The sequence below is a fragment of the Oncorhynchus kisutch genome, linkage group LG14 (assembly GCF_002021735.2).
Source record: "Oncorhynchus kisutch isolate 150728-3 linkage group LG14, Okis_V2, whole genome shotgun sequence".
Classification (NCBI taxonomy): domain Eukaryota; kingdom Metazoa; phylum Chordata; class Actinopteri; order Salmoniformes; family Salmonidae; genus Oncorhynchus; species Oncorhynchus kisutch.
In genome coordinates this window covers 13,776,419-13,795,575 of record NC_034187.2, presented here as the reverse complement: position 1 = coordinate 13,795,575, position 19,157 = coordinate 13,776,419, and the positions used below count along the sequence as shown (strand labels likewise).

Below are 19,157 nucleotides of genomic sequence, written 5' to 3'. Positions count from 1 at the left end.
TAAGGACATCAGGGTGAAACTTCCTCCATAAATGTAGAATACTAATGTAATATGAGGAGGAGGAGCATAGTGGGTGGGTGTTGCTAGAAAATCAAAAGATAACTATGGTGCTCTCCCAGAAGCTTGGCTGCGGCGAAAAACCCGCCAATTCACAGAAACAAAAAAGGTGTACTCCCAAACACTTTGCATAAAGGTTACGTCATTATTCAATGTTTTTGGAATATTTTCACTGCATCTGGGATAGAATACACAGTTATTTCAGCTTCACAGACTTCTTCAGTGTGAAGGTACAATTTTCGTTTGAATTCAAAACAGCATTTGTAAAGAACAACGGATGAGCAGCCAGGGTGATGCTAGAAACCAGGTCATGCAACAGATTCAGAAGCAATGGCAACATCAGGACTAGTAACAGTAGCAGCCCATGGGCCAGGCCTGAGGTCTCTTATCACCCCTTAGCGGTCAGGAGGTGAACTGACCCGGTGGAGTGAAGAGAGAGGACACTGGAGCCCCTCCTGTGTCCCCTGGTTGTGTATCCCCAAGACACCCAACAGAGACTATGTCTGCCACAGCCTGGGCAGTGGGCAATCTGGGCAAGCAGTGGGGAGATGTTTTTTTTTCATTGGGGTGGTGAAGTTGAATTATTTTGTTTTCAGTGGTGGTGTTGTTTTTTCAGTGGGGCGGTGTTTTTTTCATTTTTTTCAGTGGGGTGGTGTTGTTTTTCAGTTGGGTGGTGCTGTTTTTTCAGTGGGGTGGTGCTGTTTTTTCAGTGGGGTGGTGCTGTTTTTTCAGTGGGGTGGTGCTGTTTTTTTCAGTTGGGTGGTGCTGTTTTTTCAGTTGGGTGGTGCTGTTTTTTCAGTTGGGTGGTGCTGTTTTTTCAGTGGGGTGGTGTTTTTTTTCAGTGGGGTGGTGTTTTTTTGAATTTTTTTCAGGGGGGGTGGTGTTTTTTTTCCAATGGGTGGTGCTTTTTTCAGTGGGGCGGCATTGTTGTTTTTTCAGTTGGGCGGCGTTGTTTTTTTCAGTGGGGCGGCATTGTTGTTTTTTCAGTTGGGCGGCGTAGTTTTTTCAGTGGGGCGGCATTGTTGTTTTTTCAGTGGGGAGGCGTTGTTGTTTTTTCAGTGGGGCGGCGTTGTTGTTTTTTCAGTGGGGCGGTGTTGCTGTTTTTTCAGTGGGGCGGTGTTGCTGTTTTTTCAGTGGGGCGGTGTTGCTGTTTTTTTTTTCTTCAGTGGGATGGTGTTGTTTTTGTGGTTTTTTTCGGTGGTGTGGTGGTGTTTTTTTGTTTTGTTTTCAGTAGGGTGGTGGTGTCGAGTTGGAGAGGAGGGAGGCATGGCATCACCCATGACATCACTGACCTGTGTGATGCCAGGGTGGCAGGGAGGAGGAGGCATTAACATGATTGGCACCCAGGACCCCAGCCAATCCCCCGGCTCTCCTCTCCTGCTTTGACGCTCCTCTTGTGGCTGTGGCAGAGATAAAGTAAGGGGGCTTTTTACAGTCACGGGCTTAACGGAATCTGCTCCACCGAGGCCTGCCGGGGGCTGCGCAGGTTAGGGTCGGTTGTTGTTGATCATAGACGTGCTACATTTCCTCAACCACCCCCAATAGAGTGCCTTTGGAAGCTATTCAGACCCCTTGACTTTTTCCAAATTTTGTTACTTTACAGCCATACTCTAAAATTGACTAAATAGATTTTTTCCCCCTCATCAATCTACATACAATACCCCATAATGACAGAAACATGTTTTTAGAAACGGTAGCTAATTTATAAAACATAAAAAACTTAAATATAACATTTACATAAGCATTCATACCCTTTACTCAACTTTGTTGAAGCACCTTTGACAGTGATTACAACTCCGCCTCTTGGGTACGACGCTACAAGCTTGGCACACCTGTGTTTGGAGAGTTTCTCCCATTCTTCTCTGCAGATCTTCACAAGCTCTATCAGGATGGATGGGGAGCATTGCTGCACAGCTATTTTCGGGTCTCTCCAGAGATGTTCGATCAGGTTCAAGTCCAGGTTCTGGCTGGGTCTATCAAAGATATTCAGAGACTTGTGCTGAAGCCACGCCTGCATTGTCTAGGCTGTGTGCTTAGGGTCGTTCTCCTGTTGGAAGGTGAACCTTCGCCCCAGTCTGAGGTCCTGAGCGCTCTGGAGAAGGTATTCACCAAGGATCTCTCTGTACATTGCTCCTCTCATTTTTCCCTCGATCCTGACTAGTCTCCCAGTCCATGCTGCTGAAAAACATCCCCACAGCATGATGCTGCCACCACCATGCTTCACCATAGGGATGGTGCCAGGTCTCTACCAGATGTGACACTTGGCCTTCAGACCAAAGAGTTAAATCTTGATTTCATCAGACCAGAGGGTCTTTAGGTGCCTTTTGGCAAACTCCAAGCGGGCTGTCATTTACTGAGGGGTGTCTTCCGTCTGGCCACTCTACCATAAAGGCCTGATTGGTGGAGTGCTACAGTGACGGTTGTCCTTCTGGAAGGTTCTCCCATCTCAACAGAGGAACTCTAGAGCTCTTTCAGAGTGACCATCAGGTTCTTGGTCACCTGCCTGACCAAGGGGCTTCTCCCTCGATTGCTCAGTTTGGCCGGGCTGCCAGCTCTAGGAAGTCTTGGTGGTTCCAAACTTCTTCCATTTAAGAATGACAGAGGCCATTCTGTTCTTGGGGACCTTCAATGCTGCAGAAATGTTTTGGTACCCTTCCCCAGATCTGTGCCTCGATACAATCCTGTCTCGGAGCTCTACAGACAATTCCTTCAAACTCATGGCTTGGTTTTTGATCTGACATGCACTGTCAACTGTGAGACCTTATATAGACAGGTGTGTGCCCTTTCAAGTCATGTCCAATCAATTGGATTTACCACAGGTGGACTTCAATCAAGTTGTAGAAACATCTCAAGGATGACCAAAGGAAACAAGATGCACCTGAACTCAATTTCAAGTCTCATTGCAAAGGGTCTGAATATTTATGTAATTACATAAATTATGTAAAGGTATCTGCTTTTTATTTTTAATACATTTGCTTTGTAATTTTGGGGTATTGTGTGTAGATTGCTGAGATTATTTATTTACTAAATACAATTTAGAATAAGGCTGTAACTCAACAAAATGTGGAAAAATCTTAGGGGTCTGAATACTTTTCGAAGGCACTAGCCAGCCATACCGTAGCACTGTACACCCCCTTCCATAGACACAGAACAGAACACATAGACACAGAACAGAAAACATACACAGAACAGAGGCCACAGACACAGAATAGAAGCCACAGACACAGGATAGAAGCCACAGACACAGAATAGAAGCCACAGACACAGAATAGAAGCCACAGACACAGAACAGAAGCCACAGACACAGAACAGAAGCCACAGACACAGAACAGAACACACATACACAGAACAGAGGCCACAGACACAGAAGCCACAGAACAGAAGCCACAGACACAGAACAGAAGCCACAGACACAGAACAGAAGCCACAGACACAGAACAGAAGCCACAGACACAGAACAGAAGCCACAGACACAGAACAGAAGCCACAGAACAGAAGCCATATATATACCCAACAGTAACACACTGGAGGCAGCAAGGGGAATTTGGCCATGATAGTCATTCAAGATGCAAAGATGCTCTCAGTCAGTGTTGGCACAGAAAATAACAAGATGGATGGAAACAGAAATACATTATGGACCTGGTTATCATTCTGGACTTATGTATGGTGAAGCCCCAAAATTGCCCTTGCTAGAAGCATGTGTTTCAGACATAAGGAAGTGGATGGCTGCAAACTTTCTACTTTTAAACTCGGACAAAACAGAGATGCTTGTTCTAGGTCCCAAGAAACAAAGAGATCTTCTGTTGAATCTGACAATTAATCTTAATGGTTGTACAGTCGTCTCAAATAAAACTGTGAAGGACCTCGGCATTACTCTGGACCCTGATCTCTCTTTTGAAGAACATATCAAGACCATTTCAAGGACAGCTTTTTTCCATCTACGTAACATTGCAAAAATCAGAAACTTTCTGTCCAAAAATGATGCAGAAAAATTAATCCATGCTTTTGTCACTTCTAGGTTAGACTACTGCAATGCTCTACTTTCCGGCTACCCGGATAAAGCACTAAATAAACTTCAGTTGGTGCTAAATACGGCTGCTAGAATCCTGACTAGAACCAAAAAAATGTATCATATTACTCCAGTGCTAGCCTCTCTACACTGGCTTCCTGTCAAAGCAAGGGCTGATTTCAAGGTTTTACTGCTAACCTACAAAGCATTACATGGGCTTGCTCCTACCTATCTCTCTGATTTGGTCCTGCCGTACATACCTACACGTACGCTACGGTCACAAGACGCAGGCCTCCTAATTGTCCCTAGAATTTCTAAGCAAACAGCTGGAGGCAGGGCTTTCTCCTATAGAGCTCCATTTTTATGGAACGGTCTGCCTACCCATGTCAGAGACGCAAACTCGGTCTCAACCTTTAAGTCTTTACTGAAGACTCATCTCTTCAGTGGGTCATATGATTGAGTGTAGTCTGGCCCAGGAGTGGGAAGGTGAACGGAAAGACTCTGGAGCAACGAACCGCCCTTGCTGTCTCTGCCTGGCCGGTTCCCCTCTTTCCACTGGGACTCTCTGCCTCTAACCCTATTACAGGGGCTGAGTCACTGGCTTACTGGGGCTCTCTCATGCCGTCCCTGGAAGGGGTGCGTCACCTGAGTGGGTTGATTCACTGATGTGGTCATCCTGTCTGGGTTGGCGCCCCCCCCTTGGGTTGTGCCATGGCGGAGATCTTTGTGGGCTATACTCGGCCCTGTCTCAGGATGGTAAGTTGGTGGTTGAAGATATCCCTCTAGTGGTGTGGGGGCTGTGCTTTGGCAAAGTGGGTGGGGTTATATCCTTCCTGTTTGGCCCTGTCCAGGGGTGTCCTCGGATGGGTCCACAGTGTCTCCTGACCCCTCCTGTCTCAGCCTCCAGTATTTATGCTGCAGTAGTTTATGTGTCGGGGGGCTAGGGTCAGTTTGTTATATCTGGAGTACTTCTCCTGTCCTATTCGGTGTCCTGTGTGAATCTAAGTGTGCGTTCTCTAATTCTCTCCTTCTCTCTCTCGGAGGACCTGAGCCCTAGGACCATGCCCCAGGATTACCTGACATGATGACTCCTTGCTGTCCCCAGTCCACCTGGCCGTGCTGCTGCTCCAGTTTCAACTGTTCTGCCTTCTTATTATTCGAACATGCTGATCATTTATGAACATTTGAACATCTTGGCCATGTTCTGTTCTAATCTCCACCCGGCACAGCCAGAAGAGGACTGGCCACCCCACATATGCTCTCTCTAATTCTCTCTTTTTTTCTCTCTCTCGGAGGACCTGAGCCCTAGGACCATGCCCCAGGACTACCTGACATGATGACTCCTTGCTGTCCCCAGTCCATCTGACCGTGCTGCTGCTCCAGTTTCAACTGTTCTGCCTTATTATTATACGACCATGCTGGTCATTTATGAACATTTGAACATCTTGGCCATGTTCTGTTTTAATCTCCACCCGGCACAGCCAGAAGAGGACTGGCCACCCCACATAGCCTGGTTCCTCTCTAGGTTTCTTCCTAGGTTTTGGCCTTTCTAGGGAGTTTTTCCTAGCCACCGTGCTTCTACACCTGCATTGCTTGCTGTTTGGGGTTTTAGGCTGGGTTTCTGTACAGCACTTTGAGATATCAGCTGATGTACGAAGGGCTATATAAATACATTTGATTTGATTTGATATTGGTGATAATGTTCCCTCTTCTAGAGAGCCATGATAATGTTATGTATGGGTGATAATGTCCCCTGTTCTAGAGAGCCATGATAATGTTATGTATTGGTGATAATGTTCCCTCTTCTAGAGAGTCATGATAATGTTATGTATTGGTGATAATGTGCCCTGTTCTAGAGTCATGATAATGTTATGTATGAGTGATAATGTGCCCTGTTCTAGAGAGTCATGATAATGTTATGTATTGGTGATAATGTGCCCGGTTCTAGAGAGTCATGATAATGTTATGTATGGGTGATAATGTGCCCTGTTCTAGAGAGTCATGATAATGTTATGTATTGGTGATAATGTGCCCGGTTCTAGAGAGTCATGATAATGTTATGTATGATAACGTTCCCTATTCTAGAAAGCCTTTTTTTACCTTTATTTAACTAGGCAAGTCAGTTAAGAACAAATTCTTATTTACAATGACGACCTAAGAACAGTGGGTTTAACTGCCTGTTCAGGGGCAGAAAGACATATTTTTACCTTGTCAGTTCAGGGATTCGATCTAGCAACCTTTTGGTTACTAGTCCAATGCTCTAATTACTAGACTAATGCTATCTGAAGCTAGTTTACATACATCTATTTAAGGTGTAAAATGTACTGGCTAGTATTTCTTTATAAACTACAGCTCACTTGGTGTAAACAAGCACCTGAAGTTGACCTATGTGAAGTCAATACCTGGACCATCAATGTGGGGTCTGGGGGACTCCCTTGCCCAAAGGTTTGGATGGTTAGGTGGTGTGTGCTGTTAATTGGCTAGCTACGTAACAATCAAGAGGTGTGTGCAATCAATAAACAATCAAGCCAACAAGAGATGAAAACAGGCAGGTAGGTAGGCGGGGACTCAGACAGACCGATAGACAGGGTGGAATGGAGAGCATCTGGGTCAGGTGGAACAGCTGTAGGAACAGAAACATCATGGGCTCACCACACATATGAGACAGACAGACAGACAGACAGACAGACAGACAGACAGACAGACAGACAGACAGACAGACAGACGACAGACAGACAGACAGACAGACAGACAGACAGACAGACAGACAGACAGACAGACAGACAGACAGACAGACAGACAGACAGACAGACAGACAGACAGACAGACAGACAGACAGACAGACAGACAGACAGACAGACAGACAGACAGACAGACAGACAGACAGACAGACAGACAGACAGACAGACAGACAGACAGACAGACAGACAGACAGACAGACAGACAGACAGACAGACAGACAGACAGACAGACAGACAGACAGACAGACAGACAGACAGACAGACAGACAGACAGACAGACAGACAGACAGACAGACAGGACAGACAGACAGACAGACAGACAGACAGACAGACAGACAGACAGACAGACAGACAGACAGACAGACAGACAGACAGACAGACAGACAGACAGACAGACAGACAGACAGACAGACAGACAGACAGACAGACAGACAGACAGACAGACAGACAGACAGACAGACAGACAGACAGACAGACAGACAGACAGACAGACAGACAGACAGACAGACAGACAGACAGACAGACAGACAGACAGACAGACAGACAGACAGACAGACAGACAGACAGACAGACAGACAGACAGACAGACAGACCGACAGTACTACAGACTGACAGACAGACAGACAGACAGACAGACAGACAGACAGACCGACAGTACTACAGACTGACAGACAGCACTACAGACAGTACTACAGACTGATAGACAGACATACAGACAGACAGTACTACAGACTGATGGACAGACATACAGACAGACAGATAGTACTACAGACAGACAGACAGTATTACAGGCAGAGAGACAGACAGTACTACAGACCGACAGTACTACAGACAGACAGACAGAGACAGCACTACCGACAGAGAGACAGACAGCACTACAGACAGAGAGACAGACAGTACTACAGACAGAGAGACAGACAGTATTACAGACCGACAGTACTACAGAGACAGTACGAGAGACAGACAGAGACAGCACTACCGACAGAGAGACAGACAGCACTACAGACAGAGAGACAGACAGCACTACAGACAGAGAGACAGACAGTACTACAGACAGAGAGACAGACAGTACTACAGACAGAGAGACAGACAGTACTACAGACCGACAGTACTACAGACAGACAGTACTACAGACAGTAGTGAAGGCCCAGTGTGCGGTATGACTGATGTTAGGGGGTGGAAAGGAAGGCGTGTCCAGTGATGCGGATATGACTGAGCTTCCTGTCCGTCTGTTTGTCTGTCTGCCTCTCTGTCCCTCCGTCTGTCTCTCAGTCAGTCAGTCAGCCTATCTTTCTGACCCACCTCTGTAGTTGATGATCTCAGTGCCGAGCACAGGGGTCATCTCCAGTACAGTGATGAAGGCCTTATCCATGGAGGTGAGGGGGAAGGGAGACATGCGGTGCCGGCGAGCCACCTTGGTGATGTCCACTGCACTGTGACCTGATGGACAGAGTGAGAGACAGTAAGACAGGAGGAGTGTGACAGAGAGAATACGTGTCTTTCACATTCACACAAACACGCATGTGAGCATACACACACACACACACACACACACACACACACACACACACACACACACACACACACACACACACACTCACACAGCCACAGAGAAAACTCTCAATAAAATAACTTACTAGCTCTCAGGATGTTCTCTTTGCTGCCACACCGTGACTGAACCTACAGACAGATAGAGATAGATAAAGAGAAAGAAGAAATGGAGGAAGACGAGAGAAAAGACATGGTTGAGGTGAAACCACAATAGATCCAATCATTCTGGCTCCAACAGATTGGAATGGTCATCTACACATCCAGCTACTAATGCAGAACATAAAGACAACCACAATCAAACAATCTTCAGAACATGAATGGCAATTAATAATAGATAAGATGAGGATCTCAAGCCAAGGATAGTGGTTTAGTGTGGCCGAGCAGAGCATGTGTATGGGGTAGGAGGAAGCGAGGTGGGGATGGTTAGGGTGGGGTTAGATCCTAGGGTTTCAGGCTTGGCTTACAGTTGGTTTTGGAGGTGTAATTCGCTTCACATCTCAGTAGTAAGGCTGTCCTAATCCATGTGCCACTGTCCCCATAGGCCAGTAGCATATAACACTGCAGTATTATTTATTTACCTTTATTTAAATAAATAATACTGCAGTGTCAGGCAAGTCAGTTAAGAACAGTTAAGAACACATTCTTATTTTCAATGACGGCCTAGGAACGGTGGGTTAACTGCCTTGTTCAGGGGCAGAACGACAGATTTCTTTTACCTTGTCAGCTCAGGGATTCGATCTAGCAACCTTTCGGTTACTAGTCCAACGCTCTGACCACTAGGCTACCTGTCGCCCCAAAGTATGGTGGAACCCCTAGCTGGAACCTCTGACACCCAATGCCCCTGGCCTAGAGGACCACATGGGCTAGCTAGGGTCTGGTGCAACAGAACAGAGGATACACTGCATCCAAATGGAGAAAAGAACAGAGGATACACTGCATCTAAAAGGAGAAAAGAACAGAGGATACACTGCATCTAAAAGGAGAAAAGAACAGAGGATACACTGCATCTAAAAGGAGAAAAGAACAGAGGATACACTGCATCTAAATGGAGAAAAGAACAGAGGATACACTGCATCTAAAAGGAGAAAAGAACAGAGGATACACTGCATCTAAAAGGAGAAAAGAACAGAGGATACACTGCATCTAAAAGGAGAAAAGAACGGAGTATACACTGCATCTAAATGGAGAAAAGAACAGAGGATACACTGCATCTAAAAGGAGAAAAGAACGGAGTATGAGCAGAGAGAAAAAGACGACTAGAGAACGGACCGGAACATCTCCAGAATCCACCAGCACACCATACAGCTTCTCAAAGGAGAACATGTATGTTACAAGAATACATAGAATGCAACTGAAAGAGTGAGTGATAGATTGAGAGAGAGAGATAGAGGGAGGGAGAGGTCGTAGGTCCTGCTATGGCCTCTGTGGTCATTGTTGAGCCCCATCCTCGAGTGGAGCTACAGTACAGTAACGTATGGACAGAACAGCACAGAGTCAAGAGGTTTACAACAGACAGGCAGAGTAGAGGAATACGAGGAGACAGTAGTATAGCTAGAAGTTATCAACATGAGCATTTTAATAGGTAACCCACCAGAGTTGAATGAAACAAAGATCTATGACTAGACAAGAGGTCGTTGAGAAGTGAACAGCTGTACCAGAGGTCAAAAGCGAGGTAGGGGATGAAGTGAAGAAAAGAACGAGAGAATACAGAATGAAGTGGGCTCTGGGAAAAGGAGAACGGATCAACAGCAGCTGGCATGATGTAGTGTAGCAGTGTTACTGAGCTTAACACAGATGAACAGTACCACATTGAGCAGTTCTGACCCGGGTGGTAGTGGGTATATCTAGTATACTGAACAAAAGTCAAAACGCAAGACAAATATTTTAGTGATTTAGTGTTCATATGAGGAAATTAGTCAATTTAAATAAATGAATTAGGACCAAATCTATGGATGTCACATGACTGGGAATAAAGATATGCTTCTGTTGGTCACAGATACCTTAATAAAAGGTAGAGGTGTGGATCAGAAAACCAGTCAGTATCTGGGAACTGGAAACCGCTGCTGCACGCGTCGACCCAGAGCATCCCAAACATGCTCAGTGGGTGACATGTCTGCTGAGTATGTATACCATGGAAGAACTGGGACATGTCGACCCAGAGCATCCCAAACATGCTCAGTGGGTGACATGTCTGCTGAGTATGTATACCATGGAAGAACTGGGACATTTTCAGCTTCCAGGAATTGTGTACAGATCCTTGCGATATGGAGCCGTGCTTTATCATGCTGAAACATGAGGTGATGGTGGCGGCGGAATGGCACAATAAACAATAATGGGCCTCAGGATCTCATCACGCAATCTCTGTGCATTCAAATTGCCATCGATAAAATGCAATTGTGTCCACTGTCCGTAGCTTATGGCCGCCTATACCATAGCCCCATGGGGCACTCTGTTCACAACGTTGACATCAGCAAACTGCTCGCCCACACAACGCCACACACGTGTTCTGCAGTTATGAGGCCAGTTGGACATACTGACAAATGATCTAAAACGATGTTGGAGGTGGCTTATGGAAGAGAAATTAACATTCAATTCTCTGGCAACAACTCTGGTGGACATTCCTGCTGTCAGCATGACAACTGGACGCTCCCTCAAAACTTGACACGTGTGACAACATTTTAGAGTGGCCTTCATTGTCCCCAGCACAATTGTACTTGTGTAATGATCATACTAATCAGCTTTTTAACCTTTATTTAACTTGGCAAGTCAGTTAAGAACAAATTCTTATTTACAATGACGGCCTACCCCGGCCAAACCCTAACTTGGACGACGCTGGGCCAATTGTGCCGCCCTATGGGGACTCCCAATCACGGCCAGTTGTGATACAGCCTGGAATCGAACCATGTCTGTAGTGACGCCTCTAGGACTGAGATGCAGTGGCTTTAGACCGCTGCGCCACTCGTGAGCCCAGGGATGTAAACAAATTTGTGGAGAAATAAGATTTTTGTGCGTATGGAAAATGTCTGGGATCTTTTATTTCATGAAAAATGGGACCAACACTTTACATGTTCTGTTTATATTTTTGCTCAGTTTAGAACCACCTGGCCTGACATCTTGGTCTGTACACACTCAGTACCATAGGTGCTGCGGGATATGGTCATGCATGGTATGGGCTCGCAGTGATTTGAGAAATCCTGTCAACATGGGCCTTCTGTGATACTACTGTGAAACATCCCTAACCACAAGAGTTTAAACAACTCGTCTCTTCATCTCTCCCTATGAATCTATCCACCTAAGCTGGAGATGAACACTCTGGACTACATTAAGAATAGTAGGACAGGAGGTCAGCCTCCTTAAGCACTCAACCTAAAGACTAACGACATTACAATAGTCAAACAACAGGCACGGATGAAAGATCATCAATAGCGAGGACACAACAAGACTGGAGGGAAAATATCAGAGGAGACACAGCTGCCTGTGGGATATGTTATGTACAGCAGGCTTGACTGCCTTTACCATGACAACGGGCTCATGGGAACATGACAAGAGGAGAGGAGGACTGCCATCGTAAGAACATAGTGACTTTCTTCACTGTATGGTCGCTGATGCTGTCCATCTGCCAGCACTCTCTCCATAACTTTCTCTTCTCACTCTCCTCTCCCCCTTTCTCCCTTACTTTCTACTCTCTCCTCTCTTCCCCACTTTCTTCTCTCTTCCTCCTGTCCTCCTCTCTCTTCCTCACATTCTCCTCTCTCCCTCACTTTCTCCTTTCTCTCTCCTCTCCCCCTCACTTTCTCCTCTGTATCTCTCCCTCCCCATCTCTCCTCATCTCTCCCTCCCCATCTCTCCTCATCTCTCCCTCCCCATCTCTCCTCATCTCTCCCTCCCTCCCTTATCCTCTCCTCTCTCCCGCCCTTTCTCCTCTCTCTCTCACCTCTCTCACCTCTCCATCACTTTCGTCTCCCCCCTCCCCCCCTTTCTGCTCTCTCTCCCTCCCTTTCTGCTCTCTCTCCCCCCCCCTTTCTGCTCTCTCTCCCTCCCCCCTTTCTGCTCTCTCTCCCTCCCCCCCTTTCTGCTCTCTCTCCCTCCCTTTCTGCTCTCTCTCCCTCCCTTTCTGCTCTCTCTCCCTCCCTTTCTGCTCTCTCTCCCTCCCTTTCTGCTCTCTCTCCCTCCCTTTCTGCTCTCTCTCCCTCCCTTTCTGCTCTCTCTCTCCCTTTCTGCTCTCTCTCTCCCTTTCTGCTCTCTCTCTCTCCCGCTCTCTCTCCCTTCCTCCCATAACAGAGGTCATGAATGAAAGTGAGGCAAACAGAGAAGGGAAGGATTGGATGAATAATTGAATGAATAAACAAGTGAATGCACGCGCACACACACACACACACACCACACACACACACACACACACACACAAAGTCATCAAGATGGGATGAGGGTCAAGCAGAAACAGATGAGTCAGCATGTTGATGAATGCCAATAAGGACTCCGATTACCTTTGGACTAAAAGAAAGACGTGACTGTCAGGCCCAATCAAAAAAAAATACTTACTAGGAGATGACCCAATCAGAGGGATTGATCAGCGCCTGTGGGCCAGGATTCCAATAGTGTTAACAGGACAACATGTCATGTCCTCTAGTGATAAAGTGAGCCTGTCACAGACCTGAGATGACAGGAAGACTTGCTGATGGCCCTGGGCGTGGTGTGTGTGTGTGTGTAACCATTTACCTGGTCCAAGGTAGAGTACCTAGACCGGAGCGTGATGACCTCATCCAGGTGAGCCCTGAACTCTCTCCGTGCAGCCTGGAGAAAGCCACAGGACAGTCACTCGCCTGGACCACACACACACGCCAAACATGGCACATACAAATTAGGCTCACCTGTGCACAAAAACACAGGTATGGCTCACACAGACACAAACACAGGTATGTCTCAAGCACACACACAACCACAGGTAACACATACACACACAAGCACACTACCCACCAATTCCCAATTGTCCTGACACACACTGGCCAAACACCCTACAAAGGAAGTACGCCTGCAGGGACTGGTATGGGATGGAGACTGCAGACATTTAGCCAAACAAATGGAGCCAAATCAAATATGGAAAAAAACTCAAACCGCACTGAACCACATGGACATGGATATGGCTCTACAATTTCTACATTCACTTTTATTGACTCAATCTGAAAATCCAAAGGGCAAGGAACCCAAACTGTTTCTAAACACAAACAAAGCAAACGGTCATGGTTACCATGGTTATAATGATACCGTGACGATTAGGACGGGAGGAGATTTTTAAAAGCATCGTTCTGAGAGTGGATTAGATTTAATGCCTGAGGAATGAGTGTGTGTGTGAGAGAGGAGAGAGAGGAGAGAGAGAGAGAAAGAGAGAGAAAGAGAGAGAGAGAGAGAGAGAGAGAGAGAGAGAGAGAGAGAGAGAGAGAGAGAGAGAGAGAGAGAGAGAGAGAGAGACAGAAAGAGACAGAGAGAGAGACAAAGAGAGACAGAGAGAGACAGAGAGAGACAGAGACAGAGAGAGAGAGTAAACACATCATTTATCCAGTAAACTCAAAAACTCAAGAAATAGCTTACAACAACGCAACAAATAATAGTGTAGAGTATCTCCAGATTTCTAAGCTCTTTGGTCACCAGTAAGATGCATGTCTAGTTGAGAGGTTTGGGGGGGTCACAGTGCTGCAGTGAGGGTAGGGGAGAAGGGGGGCGGATGGAAGGATAGAGGGAGGGGAGGGGAGGAGGAGGAGGTGAGGGGAGAGGAGGACAGTGGAGAGGAGGGAAGGTGAGGAGAGGAGGGGGGCAGGTGTAAGGATAGAGGGAGGGGAGAGGAGGTGAGGGAAGGTGATGTGAGGAGTGGAGTGGAGTGGGAAAGGTGGTAGGATAGAAAATAGGGAGGAAAGGACTGTGGAAGGGCCTCTAAGGAGGCGGGACTAGGGAATTTGACGCAGGAAGAGTGATAGAAGAGAGGACAGGGTGGTGATGGGGTGATTGCCATGGCAATGCAGGTAGATTGACACATGCGGAGGTACCTCTGAGACACTATAAGTGGATGAGCAGGAGGGGAGCCGGGCCTTGGGACGGTGCCGTGGGAGAGAAAGAGAGGGAGGGAGAAGGGGGGAGGAGAAGAGATCAGAGAGATAGGGGAAGGGAGGGAGAAGAGAACAGGGTTAACACAGCAGCCAGTGGCAGCTGTCGGCAGGAGAGAGGACAGACAAAATAGTGCCCCAGGTGGGCTGGATGATTGCATCTCACACTAAATACAAGGCAGGAAGGGGAAGGCACAGTTCAAATGTCAAACTACTACTGGGACATGAGTTTTGTCCTATAGATACTCCATCTCAACAAGACCTAGAGTAGGACATGAGTTTTGTCCTATAGATACTCCATCTCAACAAGACCTATAGTAGGACATGAGTTTTGTCCTATAGATACTCCATCTCAACAAGACCTATAGTAGGACATGAGTTTTGTCCTATAGATACTCCATCTCAACAAGGCCTATAATAGGACATGAGTTTTGTTCTATAGATACTCCATCTCAATAAGACCTAGAGTAGGACATGAGTTTTGTCCTATAGATACTCCATCTCAACAAGACCTAGAGTAGGACATGAGTTTTGTCCTATCTCAACAAGGCCTATAGTAGGACATGAGTGTTGTCCTATAGATACTCCATCTCAACAAGACAGAGACCTAGAGTAGGACATGAGTTTTGTCCTATAGATACTCCACCTCAACAAGACAGAGACCTAGAGTAGGACATGAGTGTTGTCCTATAGATACTCCATCTCAACAAGACAGAGACCTAGAGTAGGACATGAGTTTTGTCCTATAGATACTCCATCTCAACAAGACCTATAGTAGGACATGAGTGTTGTCCTATCGATACTCCATCTCAACAAGACAGAGACCTATCGTCATAGAGACAATCCAAAGATGCCTGGACTAATACTATGATAAACCACCACAGTACTGCAAAAGAAAGTCAAACCCAGCTCATCAACAGAGACATCTGCTACTGTTATTGCTACAGATCAACTGTGCTGCAGCATTATCTAGTGCCAAAGGAACAACAGAAGAGGAGTATTGAGTTGGGAATGGAAGATTAGAATAGTGCTAAGACAGCGTTATGGATGGGGTCACACACACACGCACGCTTGGGTTGGGCTTTAGTTTAATCAGTTCAAGTATGAGTCAGGTCAGGTGGTTCCACATACACCTTTCACCTCAGACTGAGTGAAGTGTGTGTGTGTGTGTGTGTGTGTGTGTGTGTGTGTGTGTGTGTGTGTGCGTGCGTGCGCGTGCGTGACCATAGCAAGCATAGGACTGTGGTTCTTCTTGAGATGACCTCAGACTCCTTCTCCCATCAACAATCAAAGTCTGGTGTGTGTGTGGTATAGGGGTGTGTGTGCGAGGGGTGGAGGACAAATCAATATTACAAAGACAAGAGGGTATGCGTGACATGGGCAGACCTGGCGCCAGAACAAAGGGCATTTGATTTCCATAGGCGGGCCCATTTCTTCACTGGTTCTCCTACGTCTCCACACATTATTTTAAAGGGTCTAATATTAAAGACCGCCGGCAGCTCATGATTTTCATGTTTAAGGAAACTTACAGTAAACAGTACCCAATTGTCATACTTGAGTAAAAGTAAAGATACATTAATAGAAAAGTGAAAGTCACACAGTAAAATACTACTTTAGTAAAAGTCTAAAAATATTTGTTTTGAAATATACTTAAGTATCAAAAGTAAATGAATAAATTGTTTAAAATTCCTTATATTAAGCTAATCTTGTTCATTTACGGATAGCCAGGGGAACACTCAAACACTCAAGACATATTTACAAACAAAGCATTTGTGTTTTGTGAGTCTGTGAGTCCACCAGATCAGTGGCATTAGGGATGACCAGGGATGTTCCTTGATTAGCGTGTGAATTCGACCATTTTCCTGTACTACTAAGCATTACAAATGTAATGAGTACGGTTGGGTGTCAGGGAAAACGTATGGAGTAAAAAGTACATCATTTTATTGAGGAATGTAGTGAAGTAAAAGTTGTGAAAAATATAAATGTTAAAGTAAAGTACAGATACCAGTGGCAGGTAGGCTAGTGTCGTTCTGCCCCTGAACAAGGCAGTTAACCCACTGTTCCTAGGCCGTCATTGAAAATAACAATTTCTTCTGACTTGCCTAGTTCCATAAAGGTAAAGTAAAAATAAATAAATAAAATACACCAAAAAAACTACTTAAGTAGTAAGTATTTTACACCACTGGGCCTATAAACTTCCATCACCAACTAAGTCAAATAATATTGGCATAAAGCAGACAAATAGAAAAAGTTGAAATTATTCTGATTCTGTTTTTTTCAATCACATTCATCTCTGTCTGCCTCCCATTCTGTCTGCCTGCCTCCCATTCTGTCTGCCTCCCTCAATCCCTCCCTTCCTCTTCTGCCCGTCTGCCTCCCTCCCTCCCTTCTTCTTCTGCCTGTCTGCTACTGTAAAAAGGACTTCATAAATACATTTTATTGATTGATTGATGTGGCCCGAAGCTGTCGCAAACAAACTTGCAACATTGTATCAACTTGCCTATTCCGGGCCCTCAAAGTTTCCTGTGCCAGTGAGCTCGGGACAGAAAGCAGTTTTTTATTAGTTTTCCAATGGTTATATAGGATCATCAGATCATGATATTTTGCTCTTTCACACCGAGGCTTGGTGATTCTCCAGGCCGGGAGAGTTGGAAAGATTTTTCAAATACCGAGGAACTATCATTTGCAATGGATGTTAAAAAAACAGACTTCGTTGACTTGTGTGAGGCGATGAAAACATGAGAGTGGTATAAGTGGTGAGTTAAGACAACCAGAAATAAGACCGCCAAATGGGCACTTTCCTATATGCATGCATTCTGGGAGAAGCACCATATCTTCTCCACACCCTCCTCCCCTTATTCTTGATGCAACATTTGAAATTATACTCAAGACATTATCATCACACATATTTTACATGCTTTTCAATGACAGCCTTAACTCGATCAGCTAGACCTATTGCAAAGCGTGCATCTCAAGTTACGGCCTTCCCAAACACACTTGTGAATTGAAACAATCCACCATTTTTTAAAGAAGCTACTGATCCTCTGTGGCTGAGGCATGCTCTCTGGTGAAGTATTTTGAATTATTTTATTTACACAGGAGTAAGTATATAATTTTTGGTGAAACATCAATTTACTTTAGGGCAAACCCGCCCCCTTTCCAATTCACAAGAGGTTGAAACCAGAGAGCTGTATATAATGAGGAGATGCTCATGTCTCAGCCCTAACAATGGAGAGTCTGGGAAGGCAGGCTACAAGCTTGGGTCTGCATATTATTCCCATAGAAACGCATTGGGCTTATACTGGACAGATTTTGGTGAGAGTGAGCTCTCTCGCTTCGCCTCTTCCTCTCTGCTGAAACTCTATCATCAGAGTGAAACAGCACCTCTCTATGTGTAGACCATGTATCTGACGCGGTCTGGACAGACATAATATGACATGTCACACTCTTTTGGTCCAGACAGCATCAGATACATGGTCTACACATACTGAGACAGAAGGGCGCTCAGATCATTTAGCTGAGATTGATGCGTCTGTCTGTCAGCGTGTGTCCCGGGCCAATAAATGATCAGTATTTTATTTGAAGGTACAGTAGGGCGGGCCAGTCCCCTTTTAAGGCTCATCCATAATGCCGGCTCTGGTCATGGGACTGCTGCTCAATACTAACTGTTAATGTTACACACGAGCACACACACACACACACACACACACACACACACACACACACACACACACACACACACACACACACACACACACACACAGGCACAGACCACACACACGGATGCACAAACGCACCATTCTCCATGCAATCACACATGTATGCAAAAACATACCAACCAAGGTTAATTAATACCATGGCTGTTGTTTTGTGCAATTATTACATGGTACTTCAACAGGAGGGAAACAAAGGCATGGGAAATGGATATTATCGCACAGTTAATTCATCTGCAGTGCTGTACAGTCGCCAGGTGTGTGTGTGTGTGTTTGGTATGCATGTGTGTGTGTGGTATGCGTGTGTGTGTGTGTGTGTGTGTGGTATGCGTGTGTGTGTGTGTGTGTGTGTGTGTGTGTGTGTGTGTGTGTGTGTGTGTGTGTGTGTGTGTGTGTGTGTGTGTGTGTGTGTGTGTGTGGTATGCGTGTGTGTGTGGGTGGTATGCGTGTGTGTGTGTTTGGTATGCGTGTGTGTGTGTGTGTGTGTGTGTGTGTGTGTGTGGTCAGCTCCCCTCCAGGGCTGTAGTGTTCAGACTCATAAGCAGCCGTCTGTCCGCCCACTATTCCCCATCCCCAGAAGGTACCACTCTGGAGGCCCGCAGAACCTCTCCTCACCCAATCTCAACCAGCCTCACCCCACTTCACCCCTCCTAACCCAGCCTCACCCCTCCTTACCCACTCAAACCCTCTAGCCTCAGTGCTCCTCACCTTGCCTGTGTGTTTTCCTCCCAGTCATGTTGTTCTCCATCCAGTGAGTCTAACCACATCCAGGAGAGCAGCCTAGGGCACTGTGGTGATGCACCATGCTAGTTACACCTAATGTGATAGAAAATGTCAATGACATGGTGCAACGTAAAAACTCCCAGCTATTTTTTTTTTTTAAGGCAGAAATGTTTTGGAGTATCGGAATGTGATGGCTAATCCTAGGAAGGAGTTGTCAGCAGAACAGCTCTATAGGAATGTGATGGCTAATCCTAGGAAGGAGTTG

General features: G+C 45.9%; 1 protein-coding gene across 18 annotated transcripts in view; it reads right to left on the bottom strand.

Moving 5' to 3' along the window:
* Positions 1–19,157, bottom strand: part of gphna (gephyrin a) — a 128,089-nt gene that overhangs the window by 35,219 nt on the left and 73,713 nt on the right. For 7 of the 18 annotated variants that reach the window (XR_004202687.1, XR_004202689.1, XM_031787881.1 and 4 more), the window contains 4 exons: positions 14,400–14,441; positions 8,445–8,487; positions 8,110–8,247; positions 6,645–6,689 (listed from right to left, as the gene is read on the bottom strand). Coding sequence is in view for 12 of the 18 variants with exons in the window: in XM_031787881.1 (XP_031643741.1) it covers positions 6,645–6,689; positions 8,110–8,247; positions 8,445–8,487; positions 14,400–14,441 (268 nt within the window). In the remaining 6 variants the exon portion in view is untranslated. The remainder of the gene's footprint in view (positions 1–6,644; positions 6,690–8,109; positions 8,248–8,444; positions 8,488–14,399; positions 14,442–19,157) is intronic. The other 11 variants (XR_004202688.1, XR_004202690.1, XM_031787877.1 and 8 more) reach the window with 3 other exon arrangements.